This window comes from Oncorhynchus gorbuscha, linkage group LG02 (genome assembly GCF_021184085.1).
Source record: "Oncorhynchus gorbuscha isolate QuinsamMale2020 ecotype Even-year linkage group LG02, OgorEven_v1.0, whole genome shotgun sequence".
In the NCBI taxonomy this organism is placed as follows: domain Eukaryota; kingdom Metazoa; phylum Chordata; class Actinopteri; order Salmoniformes; family Salmonidae; genus Oncorhynchus; species Oncorhynchus gorbuscha.
In genome coordinates this window covers 54,224,369-54,250,911 of record NC_060174.1, presented here as the reverse complement: position 1 = coordinate 54,250,911, position 26,543 = coordinate 54,224,369, and the positions used below count along the sequence as shown (strand labels likewise).

General features: G+C 45.1%; 1 protein-coding gene across 15 annotated transcripts in view; it reads left to right on the top strand.

The window, feature by feature from the left end:
• LOC124004303 (neuronal cell adhesion molecule-like) overlaps positions 1 to 24,919 on the top strand; it is a 123,710-nt gene extending 98,791 nt beyond the window's left edge. For 4 of the 15 annotated variants that reach the window (XM_046313137.1, XM_046313146.1, XM_046313120.1 and 1 more), the window contains 26 exons: positions 1 to 109; positions 405 to 575; positions 2,760 to 2,816; positions 5,009 to 5,120; positions 5,925 to 6,109; positions 6,541 to 6,672; positions 6,887 to 7,030; positions 7,337 to 7,448; positions 7,642 to 7,808; positions 10,296 to 10,443; positions 10,672 to 10,796; positions 11,073 to 11,102; positions 11,699 to 11,800; positions 12,260 to 12,457; positions 12,569 to 12,639; positions 12,720 to 12,945; positions 13,306 to 13,421; positions 13,503 to 13,707; positions 13,868 to 13,990; positions 14,517 to 14,693; positions 16,227 to 16,289; positions 16,706 to 16,834; positions 17,689 to 17,847; positions 18,785 to 18,916; positions 19,060 to 19,138; positions 22,397 to 24,919. The exon at positions 1 to 109 is cut by the window's left edge and continues 14 nt beyond it. In XM_046313137.1, coding sequence (XP_046169093.1) covers positions 1 to 109; positions 405 to 575; positions 2,760 to 2,816; positions 5,009 to 5,120; positions 5,925 to 6,109; positions 6,541 to 6,672; positions 6,887 to 7,030; positions 7,337 to 7,448; positions 7,642 to 7,808; positions 10,296 to 10,443; positions 10,672 to 10,796; positions 11,073 to 11,102; positions 11,699 to 11,800; positions 12,260 to 12,457; positions 12,569 to 12,639; positions 12,720 to 12,945; positions 13,306 to 13,421; positions 13,503 to 13,707; positions 13,868 to 13,990; positions 14,517 to 14,693; positions 16,227 to 16,289; positions 16,706 to 16,834; positions 17,689 to 17,847; positions 18,785 to 18,916; positions 19,060 to 19,138; positions 22,397 to 22,643 — 3,519 coding nt within the window. In that variant the 3' untranslated portion in view covers positions 22,644 to 24,919. The remainder of the gene's footprint in view (positions 110 to 404; positions 576 to 2,759; positions 2,817 to 5,008; positions 5,121 to 5,924; positions 6,110 to 6,540; positions 6,673 to 6,886; positions 7,031 to 7,336; positions 7,449 to 7,641; positions 7,809 to 10,295; positions 10,444 to 10,671; positions 10,797 to 11,072; positions 11,103 to 11,698; positions 11,801 to 12,259; positions 12,458 to 12,568; positions 12,640 to 12,719; positions 12,946 to 13,305; positions 13,422 to 13,502; positions 13,708 to 13,867; positions 13,991 to 14,516; positions 14,694 to 16,226; positions 16,290 to 16,705; positions 16,835 to 17,688; positions 17,848 to 18,784; positions 18,917 to 19,059; positions 19,139 to 22,396) is intronic. The other 11 variants (XM_046313154.1, XM_046313149.1, XM_046313198.1 and 8 more) reach the window with 8 other exon arrangements.
• The last annotated feature ends 1,624 nt before the right edge of the window (positions 24,920 to 26,543 follow it).

Here is a 26,543-nt window from a genome sequence, read left to right as displayed (position 1 = left end):
TCGAAGGAAAGAAACGAGCCGATCATCGTTCAGGAGGGCGTGTCTCTGGTGCTACAGTGCCGGCCCCCTGCCGGCCTGCCCCCTCCCATCATCTTCTGGATGAACATCAGTACGTTGCATGCTATTTGTTGTGTCTAGGCCTGTTAGCTACGTACTGTACATAGAGAAGGAGAAATGCACACACCCAAGTTTCTGAATGGGGAAATCTTATATCTTCTGTCCTGTTTCTTTCTGGGTTCTTTGCTTGTAAATGATGAAATTAAATGAGATATTTGACTAAAGTCTCAAAATTGTTGCTCCCTGACATTCCTCCTAATTGCCACTCTTGTCCAGTCTCCCAGAGACTGACTCAGATCATTGGGATATCCCAGGCCTTAAAACACATCTCTCCTCACCTCCCTTAGACTTCCAGAGGCTGCCTCAGAGCAGCCGTGTGTCCCAGGCGTTGAACGGAGACCTGTACTTCTCCAACGTCCTGAAGGAGGACTCGAGGAACGACTACATCTGTTACGCCCGCTTCCCGCACACGCAGACCATCCAGCAGAAACAACCCATCACCGTCACAGTGCTCAACCGTAAGTGTGTGCGTGTGCTCGTGTGCGCGCGAGTGAATGCAAGCATGTGTGTTCTTGCGCGTGGGTGTGAATGTGCTTGCGCCCTTGAATGTGTGTGTCAGTTTGGGTTGGAGGGAAACTGTGTTTCCTATCTCTGATCCCAACCTCAGCGTCGCCAGTAGTAGTCTAGTGGTCATTATGATGAAAAGACACATGGTAAAATACCCGATAGGTTATTCTCTGCATTACGTGCAATCGAGCCCCACCACTAAGTTAACTGATTTTGTGAAGCCTCTGCTTTCATGACTGCACTGTATCGTGTATACTCTCAACAACAAAAGGCTTTCTCATACAGTTTAGCATTTACTACTGACTGATTGTCATGATGCCAAGTTGTCCGGACTGTACAGATTCACAGGCAAGGTTTGATGACCAATATCTACAGTTGAAGTCAGAAGTTTACATACACCTTAGGCAAACACATTTAAACTTAGTCTTTCACAATTTCTGACATTTAATCTGAGTAAAAAGTCCCTGTTTTAGGTCAGTTAGGATCACCACTTTATTTTAAGAATGTACAATATCAGAATAATAGTAGAGAGAATGATTTATTTCAGCTTTTATTTCTTTCATCACATTCCCAGTGGGTCAGAAGTTTACATACACTCAATTAGTATTTGGCAGCATTGCCTTTAAATTGTTTAACTTGGGTCCAACGTTTCGGGTAGCCTTCCACAAGCTTCCCACAATAAGTTGGGTGTTTTTTGGCCCATTCCTCGTGACAGAGCTGGTGTAACTGAGTCAGGTTTGTAGGCCTCCTCGCACACGCTTTTTCCATTCTGCCCACACATTTTCTGTAGTATTGAGGTTAGGGCTTTGTGATGGCCACTCCAATACCCTGACGTTGTTGTCCTTAAGTCATTTTGCCACAACTTTGGAAGTATGCTTGGAGTCATTGTCCATGTGGAAGACCCATTTGCGACCAAGCTTTAACTTCCTGACTGATGTCTTGAGATGTTGCTTCAATATGTCCACATAATTACCCCCTCATGATGCCATCTATTTTGTGAAGTTCACCAGTCCCTCCTGCAGCAAAGCACCCCCACAACATGATGCTGCCACCCCTGTGCTTCACGGTTGGGATGGTGTTCTTCAGCTTGCAACCCTCACCCTTTTTCCTCCAAGCATAACGATGGTCATTATGACCAAACAGTTCTATTTTTGTTTCATCAGACCAGAGGACATTTTTCCAAAAAGTACGATCTTTGTCTCCATGTGCAGTTGCAATGCGTAGTCAGGCTTTTTTATGGCGGTTTTGGAGCAGTGGCTTCTTCCTTGCTGAGCGGCCTTTCAGGTTATGTCAATATAGGACTTGTTTTACTGTAGATATAGATACTTTTGTACCTGTTTTCTCCAGCATCTTCACAAGGTCCATTGCTGTTGTTCTGGGATTGATTTGCACTTTTTGCACCAAAGTACGTTCATCTCTAGGAGACAGAACGTGTCTCCTCCCTGAGCGGTATGACGGCTGCATGGTTCCATGGTGTTTATACTTGCGTACTATTGTTTGTACAGATGAACGTGGTACCTTCAGGCGTTTGGAAATTGCTCCCAAGGATGAACCAGACTTGTGGAGGTCTTGGCTAATTTCTTTTGACTGTCCCATAATGTTAGGCAAAGAGGCACTGAGGTTGAAGGTAGGCCTTGAAATACACCCACAGGTACACCTCAAATTGACACAAATGAAGCGAATTAGCCTATCAGAAGCTTCTAGAACCATGACATCATTTTCTGGAATTTTCCAAGCTGGTTAAAGGCACAGTCAACTTAGTGTATGTAAACTTCTGACCCACTGGAATTGTGATACAGTGAATTATAAGTGAAATAATTTGTCTGTAAACAATTGTTGGAAAAATGACTTGTACAATCAACTTGCCAAAACTATAGTTTTTCAACCACTCCACAAGACATTTGTGGAGTGGTTGAAAAACTAGTTTTAATAACTCCAACCTAAGTGTATGTAGACTTCCGACTTCAACTGTATACTGCTTATGTATGATCAGTATCCAGGATTGTGTTCCGTTCACACGGTTTGACTTTAGAATCAAGCATTTATGTTAATTTTGTCCATTCCCTTTACTGTTTTTTTTTACATCACTCGATTTCAACATGTGGCATGTTTGATTATTTCCTGTTGTGTTACAGTGGATGCAATCAATGAGACTGTTGCTGCTTTGTACAATGAAACTGATTTTCTTAGTGGTGAGTTTTGGTACCCCCTAGTGGTCACCCTCCTCCCGTAGTAATCAACCAACTAGATTACCAACCTCTAACATGACAGTAATCCCTTAACCTTTTCCCTAGTGATTTGTCCCTACGTTAGTAGGGAACCAATATTAGCAATCAAACACATAACTAGCGTTAACCCTTTACCCTAGTGATACCCTTTCCCGTAGTAGTAAACCAATACTAGAACTCACGTTTTGTGAGAGACTACTTTCTTTCCGACAGCAACTATTTATTAACACCATTTCAAATGCTGAACCATTGCATGATGGTTCTAACCTTTGCCATCCTCATACACACCATGGTCAAAAGTATGTGGACAGCCCTTCAAATTAGTAGATTCGGGCTGTTTCAGCCACACCTGTTGCTGACAGGTGTATAAAATCGAGCACACAGCCATGCAATCTCCATAGACAAACAGTGACAGAAGAATGGCCCGTACTGAAATGCTCAGTGACTGTAAACATGGCACCGTCCTTGGATGCCACCTTTCCGACAAGTCAGTTCGTCAAACTACTGCCCTGCTAGAGCTGCCCCGGTCAACTGTAAGTGCTGTTATTGTCAAGTGGAAACATCTAGGAGCGACAACGGCTCAGCCGCTAAGTGGTAGGCCACACAAGCTCACAGAATGGGACCACCTAGTGCTGAAGCACGTAGCGTGTTATAATCTTCTGTCCTCGGTTGCAATTGTCACAACCGAGTTCCAAACTGCCTCTGGAAGTAACGGCGGCACAAGATCTGTTTGTCGGGTTTCCATGGCACACAAGCCTAGGATAGCCATGCACAATGCTCTGGAGTCTGGAGCAGTGGAAACGCGTTCTCTGAAGGGATGAATCATACTTCACCGTCTGGTAGTCCAACAGACGAATCTGGGTTTGGCGGATGCCAGGAGAACGCTACCTGCCCCAATGCATAGGGCCAACTATAAAGTTTGGTGGAGGAGGAATAATGGTCTAGGGCTGTTTTTCAAGGTTCGGGCTAGGCCCCTTAGTTCCAGTGAAGGAAAATCTTAACGAAAACAGCATACAATGACATTCTAGACGATTCTGTGCCTTCAACTTTGTGGCAACAGTTTGGGGAAGGCTGTTTCTGTTTCTTGTGGCTGAATGGAAGCAAGTCCCCGCAGCAATGTTCCAACATCTAGTGGAAAGCCTTCCCAGAAGAGTGGAGACTGTTCAGCAGCAAACGGGGGACCAACTCCACATTAATGCCCATATGATTTAGGAATGAGATGTTCAACGAGCAGGTGTCCACATACCTTTGGTCACGTAGTGTATCTTGTAAATGGACAAATAACAATATATATTTTATTCAGTAGACTACTTAAGAAATATAAAAAATTCTCTCTATTATAGTGATGTATTGAATTAGAGCAAAGTAGATTGACAGCTTCCGAACTGTGAATGTTCCAACCACTACCAACACCACAGTTTGTTGTTCTATTATTTTACACCCAGCCGACCTAATTCTTTCCCCCCAATCCACTTTTAAAACGATCTTTCATTTCCTATCAGTTCATTTCTCATTGTTTGTAAAAGCATCACTTCCTGTGTGTGTGTCTGTCTGTCTGGTACCCTGAAGATACATGTCTTGTGAATAGATACAGTCAGTGATTTTGTCAGGAGGCCACATCCAAGCCAATTCGGAGAGAGTCGATTCTCAAAGTAATGCTTGCGATGCACCTCAATTAGTGTCTACATGTATCATCATTGCCACAATCACAAACACCAATAACCCTTTTTGATTGTCCTCGACGTATTTGTTATCCTTATCTTACACTACTAGAATGTAGTTTACTGTTATAACTGCATAGGAAAAGACATGTTCTAGAACTGTATACCGCCCCTTAGTACCCCTCGACCAATGAGCACCTTCACAGTAAGTGATGAAGGCAAGGATTCAATCCAACAGCTGCACGCAGCGATAGACTTTTAATTAAAGGCAATTTCATGTATGCTTGCGGAGATCAGGTTCACTAAAAACCCTGCTCAAACAGGAATCACCTTTGAAAGTCAATTGCTGGGTTTTGAGTGTTTGAGCCCTGACCTGGTCCTCCACCGTGGCTCAGCACTGACTGTGGTAGAGGAACCATAGAAATAGAATAGATAGAACAGTAGAAGTCTTGTTGTGACCTACTGTGTCTCTGACCCCTCCCCCTGTGGCTGCAGATGGCTCGGCGGAGGAGAGGAGACCCACCTTCCTGATTCCGTCTGGCTCCAGCAGCTCCAAGATGGTGCTGAGAGGACAGGTCCTGGAGTTGGAGTGTATCGCTGAGGGACTGTAAGGACACAGTGTCAACGAGAAAATGTCTATTTTGTTTGACCTGTATTATGTTGTTTTATTTATATACCTCTACTATTAATGCATTACACCATTTTGTATGTGTGCTTATACACTGGCTGTGCAAAACATGATGCTCTTTCCATGACATAGCTTTTACCTGGATTCACCAGGTCAGTCTAAGATCCCTTATTGATGTCACTTGTTAAATCCACTTCAATCAGTGGAGATGAATGGGAGGAGATAAGTAAAAGAAGGATCTTTAAGCCTCGAGACAGTTGAGACGTGGATTGGGTATGTGTGCCATTCAGAGGGTGAATGGACAAGACAAAAGATTTGACATGCCTTTGAACAGGGTTTATTGCTGTAGGTGCCAGGTGCACCGGTTTGTGTCAACAACTGCAACGCTGCTGGTTCTTTTCTCAGTTTCCTGTGTGTGTCAGGAATGGTCTACCACCCAAAGGGCATCCAGCCAACTTGACACAACTGTGGGAAGCATTGGAGTCAACATGGCCCAGCATCCCTGTGGAAGGCTTTGGACACCTTGTAGAAAGGGAAAAGGGAAAGGGGGATACCTAGTCAGTTGTACAACTGAATGCGTTTCAACTGAAATGTCTTCCGCATTTAACCCAACCCCTCTGAATCAGTGAGGTGCGGAAGGCTGCCGTAATCGGCATGCCCCGACATATTGAGGCTGTTCTGAAAGCAGAAGGAGGGAGGGGGGGTTGAAGTTCACTGGAAACTTCTTATGTGTTCTCCATCTGTCTCTTTCCCCTCCCACCCTCCCTCTCCTCCCCCCTCCAGACCTACTCCAGAGGTCTCATGGAGTAAGGTGAGCGGGGAGTTCCCTGCCAAGCGGACCTCCTTCCTGCACTTCCAGAAGACACTGCGCATTGTTGACGTGTCTGAGGCGGACGCCGGAGAGTACCGCTGCACCGCCCGCAACCGCCTGGCCTCCGTACACCACACCATCCGCGTCACCGTCAAAGGTTTGTCATGTGACTTAGCAGTTAGTGCCGCTGACTGGCTGGCATGCGTGTAGCCTATAGCAGAGGGGCCACTGGTTAGAATTCAACCAACCGCTCTTGTGACTTGTGACTTGGTTGTCCTACTTTTCCTGTCTGCTTATCACTACGGCTGTTCAATAACACCACAAGACAACGGTCGGCGATGAGCAGGTACGAAATCGGTCGGGAACGCACGGCTGACTGGGTCTACCTGCCTTCTGGGCTTCGATGCTGCCTATCTATCTCCTATATAGATTTGTAAATGGTGTTATCTGGAGCAGGGGGTTCAGTCATTAACTGGTTGCCTGCCTTTCGATATTGTTCACTGTGCCATTGTTGCTGACCCTTTGTGACGTGACGTAATCAATAACCCAACCACCGGCTTGCCTTGTGCTCCCCTGTTCCCCTCCCAGCGGCCCCGTACTGGATCAGTACCCCCAGAAACCTGGTGCTGGCTCCCAGAGAGAGGGGTAATTTGATCTGCAGGGCCAGCGGAACCCCCAAACCCACCATCACCTGGGCCATGAACGGAATCCCCATAGAAAGTGAGTACTCAGTATTGATTGATTAACTGAGCGATTGATTGAATGGCCTTGCCTATGTCCCGCACGGTGCACTCACTGTGCACAGACACTAAAAGTACATTTCCCCAAATACGTGCAGTTAAGTCATTGTATGTGCCAATGTGAGGTTTAGACAAGTTAAGCATTTTATAGGTTTATGAAGCCACGTTTGACACTTGCTTTGATCCTTTGGTAGATTCACCTAAAGACCCTAGTAGGAAGGTGGAGGGAGACACAATCATCTTCGAGGAAGTCCAGACTGGATCCAGCGCAGTCTATCAGTGCCACGCCTCCAATGAATATGGATATCTGCTGTCCAATGCCTTCGTCAACGTTCTCTGTGAGTCGGCACATACTTGAATTGAGAACGCAGGGCCCTTTTCTGCCTCTGCATCGGAGTGCATCACGATGTCAAATCAAATCCAATCAAATGTTATTTGTCACATACACATGGTTAGCAGATGTTAATGCGAGTGTAGCGAAATGCTTGTGCTTCTAGTTCCGACAGTGCAGTAATAACCAACAAGTAATCGAACTAACAATTCCAAAACTACTGTCTTATACACAGTGTAAGGGGATACACATGAACTCAGTACTCAGTATTATTGCCACGTGGTTTATCATGAAGCATTTGTTGTCTCCATAGCTGAAACACCCAGAGTCCTGACACCAGCTAACAAGGTCTACCAGGTGATCAGGAACAGCCGCGCCTTACTGGACTGTTCCTCCTTCGGCTCGCCCATCCCCAAAATAACATGGTGAGTTCATGGCCCATTTGAATTCTTAGAAGACGACATCCAGATTTTCCACCCTTCTCTCAACGTTTCCACTATTGTTAAATCCGTGATGAGGAAGGGGATGGGGTGGGAGAAGGGTGGAGAATATCTGACGCAGTCAAATGTGTTCCCAGCTTAGAAGCTCATAGCCTGTGGTTCCCCTATCCCCTGTCAGGTTTAAGGACAGCAGGTCCAGCACCCTGGACGGGGACCCCTACGTGCTGCATGAGAACGGGACTCTGGAGATACACGTGGCCCAGGCCCTCAACAGTGGGAAGTACACTTGTGTGGCCAGGAACTCTCTGGGCATCTCCGAGAACCACGTCTATCTTGAGGTCAAAGGTGAGAGCCCGGGATGACCACAAAACACCCTGTCTCCTCTGTCTGTTTTATGCCTTTGTTATTTAGCTTTTTTTGAAACAGACTTCCAAGAGTTGCTGAAAAATATTTGTCATACTTTGACATCATTCCTGAAGGACGGTTACAGTAAAGAATGTATAACAGCTGCACAAGCTTTGGTTCATCCTTTAGGGGCGAGTGGGGTAAGCTGAGCCCTGTTTTACATTCAGCATTACTCCGTCAAGGGAAATGTAGTATTCTTTCTAACATACAGTTGAAGCCGGAGGTTTACATGCACCTTAGCCGACTACATTTAAATGGAGTTTTTCCACAATTCCTGACATTTAATCAGTAGTAGAGATAATGATTAATTTCAGCTTTTATTTATTTATTTCATCGCATTGCCAGTGGATCAGAAGTTTACATACACTCAATTAGTATTTGGTAGCATTGCCTTTAAATTGCTTAACTTGGGTCAAACGTTTCAGGTAGCCTTCCACAAGCTTCCCACAATAAGTTGGGTGAATTTTGGTGCTGGTGTAACTGAGTCAGGTTTGTAGGCCTCCTTGCTCGCACATGCTTTTTCAGTTCTGCCCACAAATTTTCTATAGGGATTGACGTCAGGGCTTTGTGATTGCCACTCGAATATCTTGACTTTGTTGTCCTTAAGCCATTTTGCCGCAACTTTGGAAGTATGTTTGGGGTCATTGTCCATTTGGAAGACCCATTTGCGACCAAGCTTTAACTTTAACTGATGTCTTGAGATGTTGCTTCAATATATCCACATAATTTTCTTTCCTCATGATGCTATCTATTTTGTGAAGTGCAACAGTCCCTCCTGCAGCAAAGCACCCCCACAACATGATGCTGCCACCCCTGTGATTCATGTTTAGAATGGTGTTCTTCGGCCTGCAAGCCTCACCCTTTTTTCTCCAAACATAACGATGGTCATTATGACCAAACAGTTCTATTTTTGTTTCATCAGACCAGAGGACATTTTTCCAAAAAGTATGCTCTTTGTCCCCATGTGCAGTTGCAAACCATAGTCTGGCTTTTTTTATGGCGGTTTTGGTGAGAGGCCTTTCACGTTATGTCAATATAGGGCGTTTTACTGTGGATATTGATACTTTTGTACCTGTTTCCTCCAGCATTTTCACAAGGTCCTTTGCTGTTGTTCTGGGATTGATTTGCACTTTTCGCACCAAAGTACATTCATCTCTAGGAGACAGAACGCGTCTCCTTCCTGAGCGGTTTGGCGGCTGCGCGGTCCCATGGTGTTTATACTTGCGTACTATTGTTTGTACAGATGAACGTGGTACATTCAGGTGTTTGTAAATTGCTCCCAAGGATGAACCAGACTTGTGGAGGTCACAATTCTATTCTGAGGTCTTGGCTGATTTCTTTAGATTTTCCCATAATGTCAAGCAAAGAGGCACTGAGTTTGAAGGTAGGCCTTGAAATACATCCACAGGTACACCTCCAATTGACTCTTACGATGTCATTTAGCAAATCAGAAGTTTCTAAAGCTATGACATAATTCTCTGGAATTTTCCAAGCTGTTCAAAGGCACAGTCAACTTGGTGTATGTAAACTTCTGACCCATTGGAATTGTGATACAGTGAATTATAAGTGAAATAATCTGTTTGTAAAATTTTTTGGGTAAATTACTTGTGTGATGCACAAAGTAAATGTCTTAACCCACTTAACCCACAAAAGTATAGTTTGTTAACAATACATTTTTGGAGATGTTGGAAAACTAGTTTTAATGTCTCCAACCTAAGTGTATGTAAATGTCCGACTTCAACTGTAGACTATCTAAATATATTTTAGGATGTTGTGTTTCCCTGGAAATAATTAGAATTAATGTAAACATTTGTCCAAAAAAAGTGTTCTCTTGGCACAACTTAACCCGAGCATGGGGTAAATTGAGCCGCGAGACAGTGTAAGTTAAGACACCTACAAATGTCTGTACTGAATGAAATATTACCACTATCTTTTTAAAACAATGTCTATCTTTACTTCCCAAACACAATTCAACACAGTCACAATCACTTTTTTGTCTATTAATAATTTTAAGCATATTGGTTTAACTTACCCCAAAGCAAACATTTTGACGATATTAGCCCTCACAGTTACAAGGATGCACTTACATGCTCGGTTTAGGACCTCGTATTGAAGCTTATAGAGATCCCAACTGATGTATTGAACAATCTTGAATATCTACTTTGGTTCAAATACAAGTATAATGAAACCTGAACACAATAAATTAATTTGACTTGGTGAAAATATATATTTTTGGTCTTAACTTGCTTACCACTTTTTCCATGTGGTTTCTTGGTTGACATGAAATGATGACCTCTTCCTAACTATTTTGTCAAATGATGAATTTTGGTTTATGGTTTCCTAGAAACAAGGGAGGCTCAACTTACGCCTTTGACTTAACTTACTCTGCTCCCCTTCACTGAGTTTCCTGACCCCTTCTCCCCTCAGAGCCCACGCGTATCCTGAAGCAGCCGGAGTACAAGGTGGTGCAGAGGAACAGGAACGTGGTGTTTGAGTGTAAAGTAAAACACGACCCCTCCCTCATCCCTACCATGACCTGGGTCAAAGACAATGGAGAACTACCCGACGACGAGAGGTCAAACACACATTTCACAACATTGAGCACCATGCAATTATATCTACAATAGTCAATCCGAGCTTCATATTATGTCTCCTCTTGTGACAGTATTTTAGTTGATCCGTTATTCCATCAAGGCTCATCTTCCTGACTTCATACGCAACCCAAACAAAAGGGTTGTACACTAACTTAAGAGGCCATTAAGAGGAGGCATTAAACTGACTGACATTGACTATGTCTTCCCAGGTTTGTGGTGGACTCTGACAGCCTGACCATAAACGACGTGTCAGAGAATGACGCAGGAACTTACACCTGCATCATGGTCACTACTCTGGACCAGGACTCTGCTAGCGCTGAGCTCACTGTTGTCGGTATGTTCACTCTCTCGTACGAACAACCTCCACATGCTTTTGTGAATCCTCCCTTAAAGTACAAGTGTAACTGGGTGTTTTTCTTTACCTTCCTTGAAGTATAACATCATTTCTGTTAAGAGTATGGGTTAGTGTTTTTGCGGAAAAGAACACGATTCTATCATTCTATCCTAAATGTGTAATAATACCCAGTGAGAGAGAAGGTGGTCTGTCTTATTGTACCACTAACCGCTGACCCCCCCCTCCTTCACTCCTACCTGCCCTCCTACCTGGCAGAGGCAGCTCCTACTCCAGCTATAGTCTACGGTAAACCGGCATCACACACAAGCGGGTGCTTAAGCTATGCTTCCACGCTTGTGTGTGTGGGGGATCTGTCAGTCTGGTCTGCAAACTCAAGCATGCTCCGTTGCTCGCAGATGTGATCATCTATTCTGTTTGTTTGTAATGTCACCAGACCCTGGACTGATGGGCGGACGGAAGGGACTATCATTCTTGATTTAACCACCGTGTTTTATGGCCTTTTTTGGATTTCGGTCTTACTGTCGGTGCGGTTTGCAGATTTCTGTTCTCCGCTGTATGTTCCAACGCTCATGCTGTTTTGCATGTGTTGAGTAGATACGTGACCAATGTGGTGCAATTCAAACTCCTAGGTTGTGAGTGTGAAGTAATTAGCAGTGCCTTTGAATGCTATGATCATTTTACCTCCCTCTCCATCCCGTCACACAGTGGGGTCCTTCTGAAATGCGTCGTCGTCTCCATCCAGCCCGAGGGCGCATGCTGCTTTATCTTCATCCAAAACATTGAGTCTTGGCGTTGCTGCCATGCCATTAAAGTGCTATTCCAATGCACCGTTCTAAACCCAGTTGATTTATCTCGTCACGTCTTGTGTGTTTCTTCTCCAGAACAACCAGACCCTCCTACTGACCTGGAGCTGACAGACCAGAAGCCCAGGAGTGTCCAGCTCACCTGGATACCCGGAGACGAACACAACAGCCCTATTCACAGTATGTGTGTGCGTGCGTGCGTGCGTGTGTGTCTGTTAATGACCTTACTGACCTACTCTCGGAAGCTCCCAGAAGCTCGAAGTTGACTGTATCGTTATTATCCTGAGAGTGTACTCTAGCTCGTTGAACTCAGTCTGTGTTTAATGAGGTTAGCACCACTCAGAGCACTTTCTAGTTATGTTTTCACAGCACTACCCCATGTCATATGTTTTCAACATTGGATTTCATGGGTTTTTAAAATGTGCAGGATTGGGTATAGGGTCTTCCAGGATGTTCTCGTTAATTATCCGGTATATGAATGCGCTCAGAGAGCTTCGGCCGATTTGCATTTGATTGTTAACTCCGAAGACGGGAGTTGGCTGATACATTCCAAATGCAATCTAATGGTTGGAGTGTAAAAAACATGGCTTGCAATTCTCTACAATCGCTCACCACTTTTCTACCCCCCCCCCCCCCCAGTGTTTGTGATCCAATACGCAGACTCTCTCCACCACCATGGCCACTGGCACAACCTGACGGTGGTTCCGGGCATCAAGACCACGGCCCACCTGAAGCTGTCTCCTTATGTCCACTACACCTTCCGAGTCCTGGCCCTCAATGCCGTGGGCCTCTCCAACCCCTCCTTGCCCTCTCGCGTATACAAGACCAACCCTTCAGGTACAGACTGTAGGATTGACTTGCTTAATGTGGTTGATTGCGCAATGTGTTGACTTACAGTATGTAGATTTGTGCATACTGTTGATTTGGCATTTTGTTTCGTCCCATTAGCTCCAGATGAGAACCCCAGTGGAGTTGATGGCTTTGGAACGGAACACGACAACCTTGTGATCTCGTGGAAGGTAAGCATCATTGTGTATGTAAGGGCGATGGATTCAGTCATTACAATGTGGTTAAACACTTTCTCACATCCTATCTGCAGCCAATGTCAGGTCACCAGGCCAACGGACCAGGCCTGCATTATAAGGTGATGTGGAGACAGAAGGACGTGGACAAGGAGTGGACGTCAGTGACCGTGGCTAACGTCTCCAAGTTCATGGTCTCTGGCACGCCCACCTTCACACCCTACGAGGTCCAGGTTCAAGCCATCAACGACTACGGGATTGGACCTGAGCCCGCTGTGGTCACCGGACACTCCGGGGAGGACTGTGAGGAACACACAACTCAACTTTGCGTTTTAGGGAGACACTAGCGGCCAGTTTTTTGAACACAGATTAAGCCTAGGATAGTCCTGGACTAAAAGCATGCTCTAAATAGATTTTTTTAAATTGCAAATGATTTTTAGTACATGGCTAGGCTTGATCTTGGTCTTGAAAACCGACCCATACAGTACTTGTTTGCGTGACTTGCCAGACTAAAAGTTGTCGAAAGAGACGACAAGTATCTCTCCCTTTAACCTGTACCGTGACTAGTTACTGTAACTAGACCAGTGGGTTTAATGAAGTTTCTCCATCGGGTCCTGCTCCCTGAAAACTGTGTTCCACTCCCTCTAACCTCTGCTTCCACAGTGCCGATGCAGGCACCAGACACTGTCCAGGTCCTCGTGTTGAATAGCAGTCTGGCTGAGGTGCACTGGGAGCCTGTCCCTCCTAAGACAGTACGGGGACGTCTTAAGGGATACAAGGTACACACACACACACACACACATGCACAAACATCTCTGTGTCATTCCCCATTGAACGTATCTCATTCTGTGTCCTACCAGGTGTACTACTGGCGTGAGCGGAGCCTCCACAAACACAACCCCCACCATGTGGAGCAGCAAGTCCTGACCTTCAGTGGGAACAAGAGTCACGGCATGCTCCCAGGCCTGCAGCCCTACAGCCTCTACCTGTTCAACGTCAGGGTCTTCAACGGCAAGGGGGAGGGCCCTGCCAGCTCCAACCAGCAGTTCGAGACCCCTGAGGGAGGTAAGTGGAGCCAACATTCCATTCGTGTAGAGGGTATCATGTCAAGGCCAATTCAGCTAGGGTTGATGGGTCTGTTTTCATGCTTTTATGCTGCATACGAATTGCCATTTGGGGACAATCAGCGTGCGGCTGTTGACTGTGTGCCTGTCATGCTCTACAGTCCCTGGGCGGCCATCTTTCCTGAGGATCACCAACCCTAACCTGGACTCTCTCACTCTGGAGTGGGGCCCTCCCTACGACCGCAACGGACGCCTCACCGGCTACACCCTCAAATATCAGACCGGTGAGCCTACGTAGCAATACTCTTCTACTTGTGTTTTGGCTGTAGGAGGGTTGGGTCAGGGATAACATAGTAGGCATCAAGAGCTAGAGGTTCCGCCAGAGCTTCGACGGAGGGAGCACCTCTACTGCTTAGCAGTATCTTAGCCAGGGAGTACCTTTTCTACTTGTCGTTTGTGGTCCAGTCTGCTGTTCAGTATGCCCTCCTTTACATGTCTTGTTAGCACCGTATGTATTTGGTATTATTGCGAGGTGCATGTGCCAAGGGGTGGAGCCTGTGGTAGCTAGAAACTACATCGTCGAACAGAGTGAGAACCACCCCGCAGCGCGATGGATAATCTGATGTCACTTCCATCCACCTCTCCATCCCCCCACCTTTCGACCCGCATTATCTTGCTACACCTCTGCCCTTGCCCCCTCTTTCACCTTCCCATCCCATCCATCCATCCACCTGTCCCTTCTTACTACACCTTTTCCCCCTTCCACCCATCTTGCTTCCACCCCTGTCACATCCTCTTCCGCTCTTCCAGTCAACATCTCCGACGTGCTGGGTCCGGTGGAGGAGCTGGCCCTGCCAGCCAACGAGACCTCCGTCACTCTCCTTAACCTCAAGTACAGCACACGTTACAAGTTTTATTTCAATGCCAAAACAGGCCAGGGAGCAGGGCCTGTCGTTACAGAGGAAGCCGCCACGATCATGGACGAAGGTATGTGTTGACGCGTTGATGATGGTCACAACCTGAACTGTAGTCAGTTTCTATCGATGCAAACCCCATTCATATGAGGGTTACCTGTCAACCATTTTGAATGCTTCAAGTCGACTCAGGAATGTCATCCCCCAACATCTAGATTGTGTTTTATACTTAAGCAATAAGGCCTGAGGGGGTGTGGTATATGGCCAATATATCTAAGGGCTGTTCTTAAGCACGGTACAACGCGGAGTGCCTGGATACAGCCTTTAGCCGTGGTATATCGGCCATATACAGTACCACAAACCCCAAGGTTCCTTACTGCTATTATAAACTGGTTACCAACGTAATTAGGAGAGTCATACCCGTCGTATACGGCTTTCAGCCAATCAGCATCTGGGGCTCGAACCACACAGTTTATAATTGTTTATAACGCATGGTACTCTGTTTTGTACTGTACTTTTTTGTGGATGTTGTTTGTGGATGTACAAAATCATTTCACCGGTTAGCATGTGAAAATGTGTACAGAATCGTACCAAAGCATGATATCACCTCAGGGTAGTAGTTGTAATAACAATAGTGGATCGTGTCCCAGTTGCACTTTGGTAAACACAGTTGGCTCCTTCTCTACCCTTGTGCACCTTCTATGCTCATTTGGACGTCTCTGAGACTCACTCACGGATTCATCGGGGGACTTCAGGGGTCAGATCATCGAACCTCTGTGTCCTCTTTCTCCTCTTTTGTGTCCCTTTTCCCCCTCTCTAAGTCCTAATGCGTCCGCCCTCTGTCGGTGTGGTTGTCAACGTGCACATGCTGATCTGGGCCTTTATTAACAAAGCATCTCTGAGAAGGAGGACCGTGGACATTCCACATGGGGAGATATATGGGAAACTCACTGGGGTCACAAAATGTATAGATGGGAAGGTGCCACCGACAAGAGGGTGTTGACTAAAGAGAGGGAAGAGTACAAGATTGTGAATGTATACTTTCTGAATGTGTATGCATTCAGCTGACGGGCATCCTGGCTAATAAACACTTTAAACTTCCCTTTTGGTATCAATTCCTTATTGAAAAGAGGTCAAAATAGCATTCCCCCCCTTTTTAACAAGACAAAACAACCCCCCCCCCAAAAAAAAAATTGTCGCTGTCCCAATAGTTTTGGAGCTCACTGTGGCTGGATAAAGACATTCAAATATGATGTGATGCATCTTTGGCTGCTGCAACACCTCTTGCCACACAACAGACTCAAGACTCCTCAGAGTCTGACTTACTAACTGCGTTATGGAGACTTTACCTCTCCCCCTGCAACTGCTGATCTATGCCTATTTCTATGTCCGGCTGGTGCTGCCTGTCCCGTGCATGACGTTGTGCGTGTTTGAACCTTGCTTCAAACTGACCCCCCCCCCTCAAACATGCTGATTGTCTGTTAACCTCACCGCCGATCTTTGCCCGCGTGGTTTGTGTTGCCTACCTCTGCCGGCGGCGTGCCTGTTGTGTGTCTTTGTCTGTGGTGTTGTGTGATGTTTCTTATTCCTCTCCATGTTGTTCCAGGGAACACCCAACCCTCACCTCCCGTAGCACGGTCTCCTCCGGCACACCTCCCATTCCACAAGGGTACAGCCGCTATAGACCTTGTCACATTCCCAGTCACGCTGTATAGTATATCTTATCATTGCTTCTCTTCACAAGGGTCGATGTTATCCTCCATATTGTATTATAGAATGTGTATTACAAATGTTTAGGCTTTAGCGTTCTCATTTGATTGAAAGGCTCATAAACAACAGTGCAACTGTAAAGGTTATCGATCGACCCTGAGAGTAATTGAAGTTGGAATGGAAAATCGAAGTCGAAGTCTGTCTCGCTTCGATTTGGATCTATAGACGTATGTTGCGATAATGGACGGATGTCGATATTTGAATCACAAGCTATTATTCTGCTATCGGCGGGTGCATCATCTGAAGGTGAATAGATTCCTGATTTTGTTGAAGCTGAAATTTCGCTTCATTGCTGTCTTCTTCTCTTGTGCTCAGTGCATCCAGAGGCTCCGGCATTCGGGAACGTTAGCTCTTCCGTGGGAGAGGACGGAACGCTGATCAGTTGGGAATACTGGGGAGCGGAAAAAAACGTTTATGTAGAATATATAGTAGAGAACGATAACAGTAAGACATATCCCTCTATCACGTATACTTCAACGTATAGGTGGCAAGAGACTCCTACTCAATGACTTGGCTGTTGCAGATGTAACAAAAACAAACAAAAAACTTGGCAATTATGAGGCTGGCTGCTGTTACTTTGCCTCGTGCCCAGATATGATAAAAACTGATTTCTCTGATTGGATAATAAAAATATCCTCCGTGTGATTGGCCGGAATATTGCTTTAAACAGTTGGCACAAACCTATTCAAATGGTTCATAGTCAAAAGCAGTATAGACAGTCTCAGATAATATTTAATGCTCAATGTCGGTCGGACTCTTAATTAGCTTGAGTTGTTTTTATTGACCAGCAGTGAGGGTTTAAAAAAAACCCACAGTGTGTGTAGTATGGCTCTCTCACACCTCTACCTTGAAAACAATTAGAAAGTGAATTAGCATGATGCTTCATTCCTATCCAGTCAATCCCGATAATGTAGTTTCAGACGCTTTTCAGTTCCCTATTCAGAGTCACGTTGTAACATTTAGTCTAGTAACCCAGTTCAGTGAGACACATCCCACAAATGTTTCTAATCACCGTACTTCATTCGTAGAACACCATGAAATAACATAATACAAAATGTACAGATGTAGTAATATCTAACATAGATGCCATATGTGATGCTATATACTGTATATTACTTCACCTCTGCCTATAGCATTTCAATAGATACACAAGTAAAAACCATCTCTGCATGAACACCAACAGCCCATTCCAACTTATCAGTGCACGGTGTACATATTAGGACATGAACACTCCTCGGCTGGCTGCAATGGATGTCCTAATATGTACACCGTACATCTTTCGTCCTGCAACTCTCTAGGTGAAGAGGAGTGGCAGAAAGAGTATGTAAATGGCTCTCGGGTCTATGTGCTGAAGGGCTTAAAGGAGGGCCTGTCCTATAGGGTGCGAGTGGTCGCCAAGGGCCACAACGGCCAAGCGGTGCTCCACCAATCAGAAGAGCTTTTGGTGATAATTCCAGGTGAGGCAGCACGCGGTTGGTCGGTCGCCGCCGGCCTCGCTTTGCCTCGCCCTGTGTTGTGTTGTAGAGATTGAGAAACGTGTGTGTGTGTATGCGGTAGCTTTGCTATTCTTCACCACTCAAGAAACCTGTTCCGGTGCCTGTGGTATACAGCGTTGCTGATCAACAGTGCATCTGCTGTTGTAGTTTCTCTTTTGGAAACATACTGTAGGCATGTTCAGTAGAGTTTCCTGACCTGCATGATGTTGTCCTGTACGCAGATTTGTGTTGAAGTTAGGATCACCGTCTTGTTTCTGGAGAGACGTTACAGTCAGACCGTCCTCATATCGACGACGGATACCATTCACATGATATAGAAGATTGATGTGTAGCTGTCTAATAATCCACCTAATTCTCTCTCCTGCTGTGGTTAACATTTGGTTTTTGTTTGTAATGTGTGTGTACTGTGTGTTTGTGTGTGTGTGTGGGGGGGGGGGGGTGCATGAGCAAGACTGAGAGGCAGAAAGAGAGGGAGAAGACGCGAATGTTGTTTGCGTCAGGCACTGTAGAAGTCAAGCTGTTAACCGTCTTCGATACTCTCTGCATTCATGTGCCTGTAAAGCCTCCGCAGACGAGATGTTTAACTTAACATCACTAAACACACCACTTGTCTTTTGCAGTAACACTATGTGCCACTTTCCAAACGATAAAATACTTACAACGGGTTCTTTGGAAACCTATTTTCATACTATCATGTACTTCTGTCTCCTCCACAATCTCCTTTAGTAGCCTTGATGACAATAGAAGATGTCTGAAACACTTAGAAGTTAACAAAACTTTATTGTACATTAGATTTTCATTGTACTCCAGTACAGGAACTAAACGTTACTTATATTTCCTTTCTCAATTAAAGCAACAGTTTTCTGATATCCTCTTCCTTCCCTCTGTGCCTGACCAGCTATGGCAGCCCGACAGGTGGATATTGCAACTCAGGGCTGGTTCATCGGCCTGATGTGTGCCATCGCTCTCCTCATCCTCGTTCTCCTCATCATCTGCTTCATACAGAGAAACAAGGGAGGAAAATACCCAGGTGGGTACTTTTGGTTGGCGCATAAACGCGCACGCATACACACATGCAAACAAGCACACACACGCACTTTGTCGCCTTCATATCCATCATCCATCTTAGGCCGCAGTAAAATGACACATTTGATGAATCCCCCCCCCCACCAGTGAAAGAAAAAGAGGACGCTCACACAGACCCAGAGTTCCAGCCCATGAAAGAGGATGACTGTACTTTCGGGGAATACAGGTGAGAAACATGACTCTCCTGGAGCCTGTTGGGGCCCCAGTTCTTCCCTGCCCCAAGCCCTCCCTCCCCCCTCCCCAACCACCCCACCAAGCCCTTGCTCCCTCCCCAGACCTGGTTCCTGTCAGCAAGGCAGGCGCTCTGGCCTCCCCGTCCTAACAGCTGACCTCTACTTGCCGCGGGACTACCATCATTCTAACAGGGATTCTGGCATTGCAGACGTTTGGAGCTACGTTGTAAAGCACAAGCCTCTTCTTCATGGAAGAGGTTGGGTAAAAGGGGGACAGGGACGGGGAGGGATTCTTCTCCACTTAGTGTGTCGGTGGCTTGGTGGCCAGATCGATATTGTAGTGTGTTTGACTGTGTTGCGTCATTCGATAAGCAGGATATACAGTATTATTCAGGTCTACGTTTTAGGGGTTTAGGTTTTTCGGGGACTTTTAAAAGCGTTCCCTAGAACAGTCAGGAATATTTTTGAAGAATAACTTTCAGTATTCCAAGCCGGCATGCATAGATACCTGCCCCACTAATTTCACATTTGTAACCAAATGAATACCTTGTAACAAATGCATTGTGCATATAAATATACAGTAGCTTTTGTATTATGGAATATACGTACATACTTAATAAATTAATATTTGCATACATATGCATACTGTACAGTAATTACACTCATCCCAGTTGATATAAGCTCTGACTAACTGCAGTTAATCTAGTTATGCTTGCTATAGCGCCTTCTAACTGCTTTTCAGGCTACTTGCTTTTCCAACCATGCACGCAGATATTAAGAAAAACGAAGCACTTTACTTATTATGTATAGCGTTTTGGAAACATTATTTTGTACCGGTCCAGCTTTTTTCCAATTTATATGACGTTTTTTCTTTTTTTCTTCTTATATTTGATATTATTACTTTTTGTATCTTGTGTTTTAAACATAAATATGCTCTATAATATACATTCTATCTATGCTGTAACACATAAGTACACTACACCGCCAAAAGTATGTGGACACCCGGAATGATCTAGAATGTCATTGTATGCTGTAGTGTTAAGATTTCCCTTCACTGGAACTAAGGGGTCTAAACCATCAAAAAACTGCCCCAGACCATTATCCCTCCTCCACCAACATGTTATACATTATCCCTCCTCCACCAACATGTTATACATTATCCCTCCTCCACCAACATGTTATACATTATCCCTCCTCCACCAACATGTTATACATTATCCCTCCTCCACCAACATGTTATACATTATCCCTCCTCCACCAACATGTTATACATTATCCCTCCTCCACCAACATGTTATACATTATCCCTCCTCCACCAACATGTTATACATCTGTCTACAACAGATACAACAGATAGCCTCATCCACTCATTTGAAGGACTGTCCACATACTTTACACAGTGTATATGGAATTGTGGATATATAATGTTGTGTGATATGCATGGCGTGGTGAAGACCGTATATAAAACTCGCTGTAGGCAATAATGTCTTGAATGAAATCATAGATATGTACCGTATAAGTCATCCAGTATGAAGCTATCGGCATGTTGGAGTGAAAGATGTCAAAAAGCTATTCTTGTCCTGTCCACATCAAAACTCGTATCTAGTTTACGATCATAACACGAGAGACAATAAGCTACTAATGGGCCAAATCTGTCCATTCAAATAGCAAAATAATAGACAATATGACAGAGTGTGTATTGTTGAAATAACAAGTATTAGACAATATATCACAAGGCTAAATGTGTAATATAGAGTGCCTTTGTGAAAGGAAATCAAATGTCCCACCCATGGGGCTTTATGTCAATAAATACTCATCTAACTCTACTAAGCCGTTCCGGTTTGGCTGCAGGCGTGCATAAATCCTGTGCTGTAACTATGATGTAGCTGTTGACCTTGAACGCCAGTGTCTACCCTTACAAGGGGGAAATGTGATGTTGAAGAGAGATATATACTGCACTGCTATGTTTGGATGGATGTGTGGGTGCTGTATGCTTAGACCACAGAAGGAAACAGTGAAACCCACGTGAAAACACTGATGGGTTAGCAACCAGTGCAGGCTTGTCTCATCTGTGCATGCTGGTTGGGGGGGGGGGTCGTGATTATCTCTCTCTGCCTGATCACTTCCTCTGCACTCTGTTTATGTGGGTCTCAGACAAGGTAATGAAGGTTACTGCAAGACTGGCATGAGAGGAGTGACCAAAGGGCTGCTATACTGTGATATCGTTCTGATAAACAGTACTTACTGCCACTTGGAGAAAAAGGCCTGCTGTAAAACCACCCCAGAGTTACACCACTGTCCTTGTCTGTGCTATAAACTGTGTCATTAACTGTCATAAAGCCTACATAGTGGTGTCATAACGTATCATCGTCATTGGTGTCCAATGCAGTGCTTTCAGTCGTTAATCTGTAGTAAGATTGCATCCTGATGACATTGGATTGCTTGTCGAGTAATGTTTTATTAGCTGACATAACCTGTGATATGACTGGCTATAACAGGTGTAATAAAAGTGTGATAGCATTATGAAGGCTTTATTGAAAGAGAGTCCACCTGCTACTCACTCTCATGAATCATCGGCTGACATTGATTTGAATGTTGACTAGACTAATGTTAATCCTCAAAGAAAGCTTTCTTTGCAGTTTCTTCATTTGTTTGCAAAAGTGTGATTATTTGTTATTTATGCTTTTGGGGACGTTTGGCTGACAATTCATTTGCTTTTCATGTGATTGATTATTACATCTTTGGATTTTCAGTTTGTCATTGCAACTTTTGTTGGGGAGAAACGTTTCTGCCTGGCAATACAGCAAATCTGTGTTATTTTCCTCCTCGCGTCATGGCTTCAGGGGAAATGAGGGAATGGGTATGACTTTGCTTGTGTTCCCCTGTTGCGTGATGAAAACCAACTACTCGCTCACATCATTTTTTTTTTAGACTTGGGGCTAGATAAAAAAAAAAATGATGAAAAATGATACTGTTAACATCCACTGTCAGAAGTAGTACCTTCTGAGTCCAAATTTCAACCCAATTCAGGATATGAACAAATATTTTCATAAGCTGTGGAATAATATGTTTGAACTTTTTTTTCTTTTCTGGAATTAGACACATTTGAATACTTGGGTAATGGTAGTAAAAGTAATTAGGAAATTACTTCAGTGCTCCATCTAAAAAAAATATTTAAAAAAAGGCCATACACTAAAATCCTTGTTTACATCATTCTGTCATCATTTCACCTGCATGTCGTTTTCTCCTAGTGACACTGAGGACCATAAGCCGTTAAAAGGGAGCCGCACACCGTCTAACGGGACGGTGCACAGGGACAACAGTGACGACAGTTTAGTAGACTACGGCGGCGATGGTGGAGACGGCCAGTTCAACGAGGATGGGTCTTTTATTGGACAGTATAGCGGGAAGAGCTCCGCCAGGGACACTGCTGGGGGCCACGAAAGCTCCGAGGCCCCGTCCCCTGTTAATACCTCCGCTATGAACTCCTTTGTGTAGCCGGCTGGTTGATCAGTAGGTCAGCCAGGTGGAGGGATAGGCAGCCAGGCCAGTAGGTGGTGCTGCAGTAAACTGAACTCCTTTGTAGCCAGCTGGTTAAACAGCCAGGTCCATAGGTTTGTGTAGCCAGACATTTGGACATCCAAACCTGTAGGGGCTCTCCAGTGACTGGTCCATTCGCCATCTTCACAGGGCTGTTCTTCACATCACCTTGTGGCTTATTGTCGTCCCGTGCCCCACCCATCCGCACACTACTGTCACAAACACATAGGAGACTTCTTAAGAGACACATGTGAGACTCTCTACACTGGAGGATTGTACGTTATCATTTGGAAATCACTGAATTTGCGGAGGGAATGCGGAGGCTGTTCCAACTCTTTTATTCTCTGTAGCCTGTTGACTTAGTAGCGACACTTAGGACCAGACGTCTCCCTGAAATGATGCACAAACACATATTAACACAAATGAGTCGATTATTACATGGAAGCTATTGTCTATTTATCTTGAACTGCTATACGGTACACATTTGAATTATTTGGGTTTGCCATATGGTTTTTCCGGTCAAAGCATTATCTGGATATTAGTGTGTGCGTTCGAGGTACTTTGTCCTTCAGGGCAACCCGCAAAGAGGCATCAGTGTCTGTCGACATGGTGGTGAAACGTGTTACTAAGTACATGAAAATCAGTTGCATCTACAGCGCAGGATTATGTCCAGTGAGCTCCCGAAAGTATTCTTCTACCTGAATCTGTGATTCCGACTCCAAGCAGGCTCAATCAAGCATGACTCCAGTTACATCAGTCGCATCCACGCCCTCACCAGGGGATGCTGGTGCCACTTTAAATGGGAGGACAGGCTCGCCGTTAAAGGCTCGAATGAAATGAACGGGACGGTATCAAACACCAGCCTCCACTGGTGCTCACATGTCACCTTTGTTTTGATCACTGCAAATGCTGAAGTGCGGCATGCTGTCATGACATCATCATCAAACCTTTGACCTGCATGTGACCTTACTTCCCGTGGTTGCACATCCCATGACCTGACGGTGACTTTATGGCTCTTTCTGTGCGACCCAAAGTGCATGTACTGACATCCAACTCTTTTCTTTAGCTTTTCTTTCAACATGTTGCGTTTATTTGTGGTGCTGTGTGGCCTTCAGCAGTACGGTGCCTTTTACTACAAAACTTCAGTTCAGTCTAGATTAATTCACAAAAATACCGTTTTACCCAGAGTTTAGTGGGTGGAATGCCCATACAGCAATAGTCATACTCTGAGGATGATGGGTTCAGCTAGGAAGGACGAAAGGATGGAGGACTCCATAAATTAAGGAATAATTCATACAGTCATCTTTTGAAAAGCTTCAAAATGCTTCTCCCTCAGATAAGCGGCTTAGGGTTGCCATATTGGACGCGGTCAAGGCTCTGTACATTTTTTCAAGTTTCGGGTCATCTACGAAGTGTTTGATCATATTTTTGCGCTGTGTGTGCGTGCGTGTTGAGGGGATAATATTCATGCGAGTCACTTATACTAACTACATTTGATGGCCTTTGGCGTGATAAGGGAAGGGATCGAGATTTTTATTTTAACTTGCATCAAGTTTTACATTGTTTTTTTTTGTATGAACATTATCTGTTGCATTTGTAAATATATACTCTAATTGACTGTACAGAAAACCACTGCAAGAGGAGCTTAAAATGGATAGTTCAGCCAAATGACAACATTTGATCAACCATCCCTTTTAAGAGCCGGGGAGGCAGAACTGTGCATGAGAAGGTTTTGACTGGCTGAGAGAGCTGTGTTCAATATAGACTACTTCTATAGAATAAATATACATTTTTTGTTGTTACTATTTCTTTTTTTCTTTGCTGTGAACATTGTACATTATTGTAACTAACAGGACAAGACGTTGCTCATGAGTTCACATTTGGATGGTTTCCATTTGTCAGCGATATTGTTGTGCTTTTCCCTATTTTGTACTACATGAAACCATACATACTCTGGAAGCCTTCAGATGTAATGGACTTCGGAGCGTAAGACAAGTACCCCTCGATGTACTGTGTCATTCTGGTTTATGTTGCTTATATGAGCAGCACAAGGTCTGCCAAACTCCTCCACTTTGTGACCGTATTGAAAATGGTTTGGTGTTCTTATTCTAAAACAGTTTCAAGGTTTTTACTAACAATTTGATTTGTATTTAAGTTTCTCCACGTAGTGAAATAACAAATTTCCAAGTAACTTGAAATGTAATGAATGAATAAAGTATTATTATCTTCTTCGATGTCCATTCTATCTTCATTGTGAAACTTCGTTCTGACTGTTCTAATATTCGTAATGTTCTAAATTAAACAGCAATGCAATGGAAGCCAATGGAGCTTTGCAAATGAGATGATAAAACCAATCTTATGATAAAGATAAAGTAGGTGCCACACAATGGCTCCATATATATACTATTATATTACACTACGATAAAGTGTCAAAACGGCAGTATGTTTTGCTCCACAACAGACCGACTCGTTGGCAATGGGAATAAGCATCGACGAAGAGGACGAGGATTCCACACCTTCACAGAACTGGGAGATAAGGTGTGTGTGTGTGTGTGTTGGTGAGGGGTTCATGCTGAATCTCTCGCTCTGGATCTCTCATCACTTCTTTTACAACTGCGCTCTATGTATCGGGGGATGGAGGTGTGTGAGCGCGTGTGTGAGTGCCAAACCAGACTTTGATATGAGACGAATGCTAAACACTTTGGGGGTGCTTATTATACCTGGGATCTTTTTTGAGATGAGGGACTACACGAGGGAACCTGGGTGAAATGAAAGCACAAGTCAGTTTACAAGGCGCGTCAGGGTGAAGACACTCCCGACAGGAACAGGTAGGAGTAGTCGCTCCAAAAACACACAGATCACAGGGTAGCACAGTGTGAGACAACACCATCCTATGCTGCGAGCAAAAGGATGCAGGCAACTTATGCAACGCAGTGAAAGTATTAAGTCAACCGTAGAGTCTGAAGTATGCTGCTAGCCTCACAGTAAACTGGAGACAGTGGGAAAGGAAGGGGGAGACCTAGTCAGTTGCACAACTGAATGGACTGAACCGAAATGTGTCTTCTGCGCTTAACCCAACCCCTCCGAATCAGAGAGATGCGGGGGGCTGAGAGAGGAAGAGAGAGACAGGGAGAGGAGAGGAAGGTGAGAGGTGAAAGGAGAGGAAGGGGAGAGCAAGAGGGCAAAGAGGAGGAGAGCGAGAGGAGAAGAAGGGGAGAGCAAGAGGGCAAAGAGGAGGAGAGCGAGAGGAGAGGAAGGGGAGAGCAAGAGGGCAAAGAGGAGGAGAGCGAGAGGAGAAGAAGGGGAGAGCAAGAGGGCAAAGAGGAGGAGAGCGAGAGGAGAGGAAGGGGAGAGCAAGAGGAGAGCAAGAGGGCAAAGAGGAGGAGAGCGGGAGGAGAAGAAGGGGAGAGCAAGAGGGCAAAGAGGAGGAGAGCGAGAGGAGAAGGGGAGAGCAAGAGGGCAAAGAGGAGGAGAGCGAGAGGAGAGGAAGGGGAGAGCAAGAGGGCAAAGAGGAGGGGAGCGAGAGGAGAGGAAGGGGAGAGCAAGAGGGCAAAGAGGAGGAGAGCGAGAGGAGAGGAAGGGGAGAGCAAGAGGGCAAAGAGGAGGAGAGCGAGAGGGCAAAGAGGAGGAGAGCGAGAGGAGAGGAAGGGGAGAGCAAGAGGGCAAAGAGGAGGAGAGCGAGAGGAGAGGAAGGGGAGAGCAAGAGGGCAAAGAGGAGGAGAGCGAGAGGGCAAAGAGGAGGAGAGCGAGAGGAGAGGAAGGGGAGAGCAAGAGGAGAGGAAGAGGGCAAAGAGGAGGAGAGCGAGGGAGGAAGAGGGAGAGAAAGAGTCATACACAGACGGGGAGAGAGAGATCATG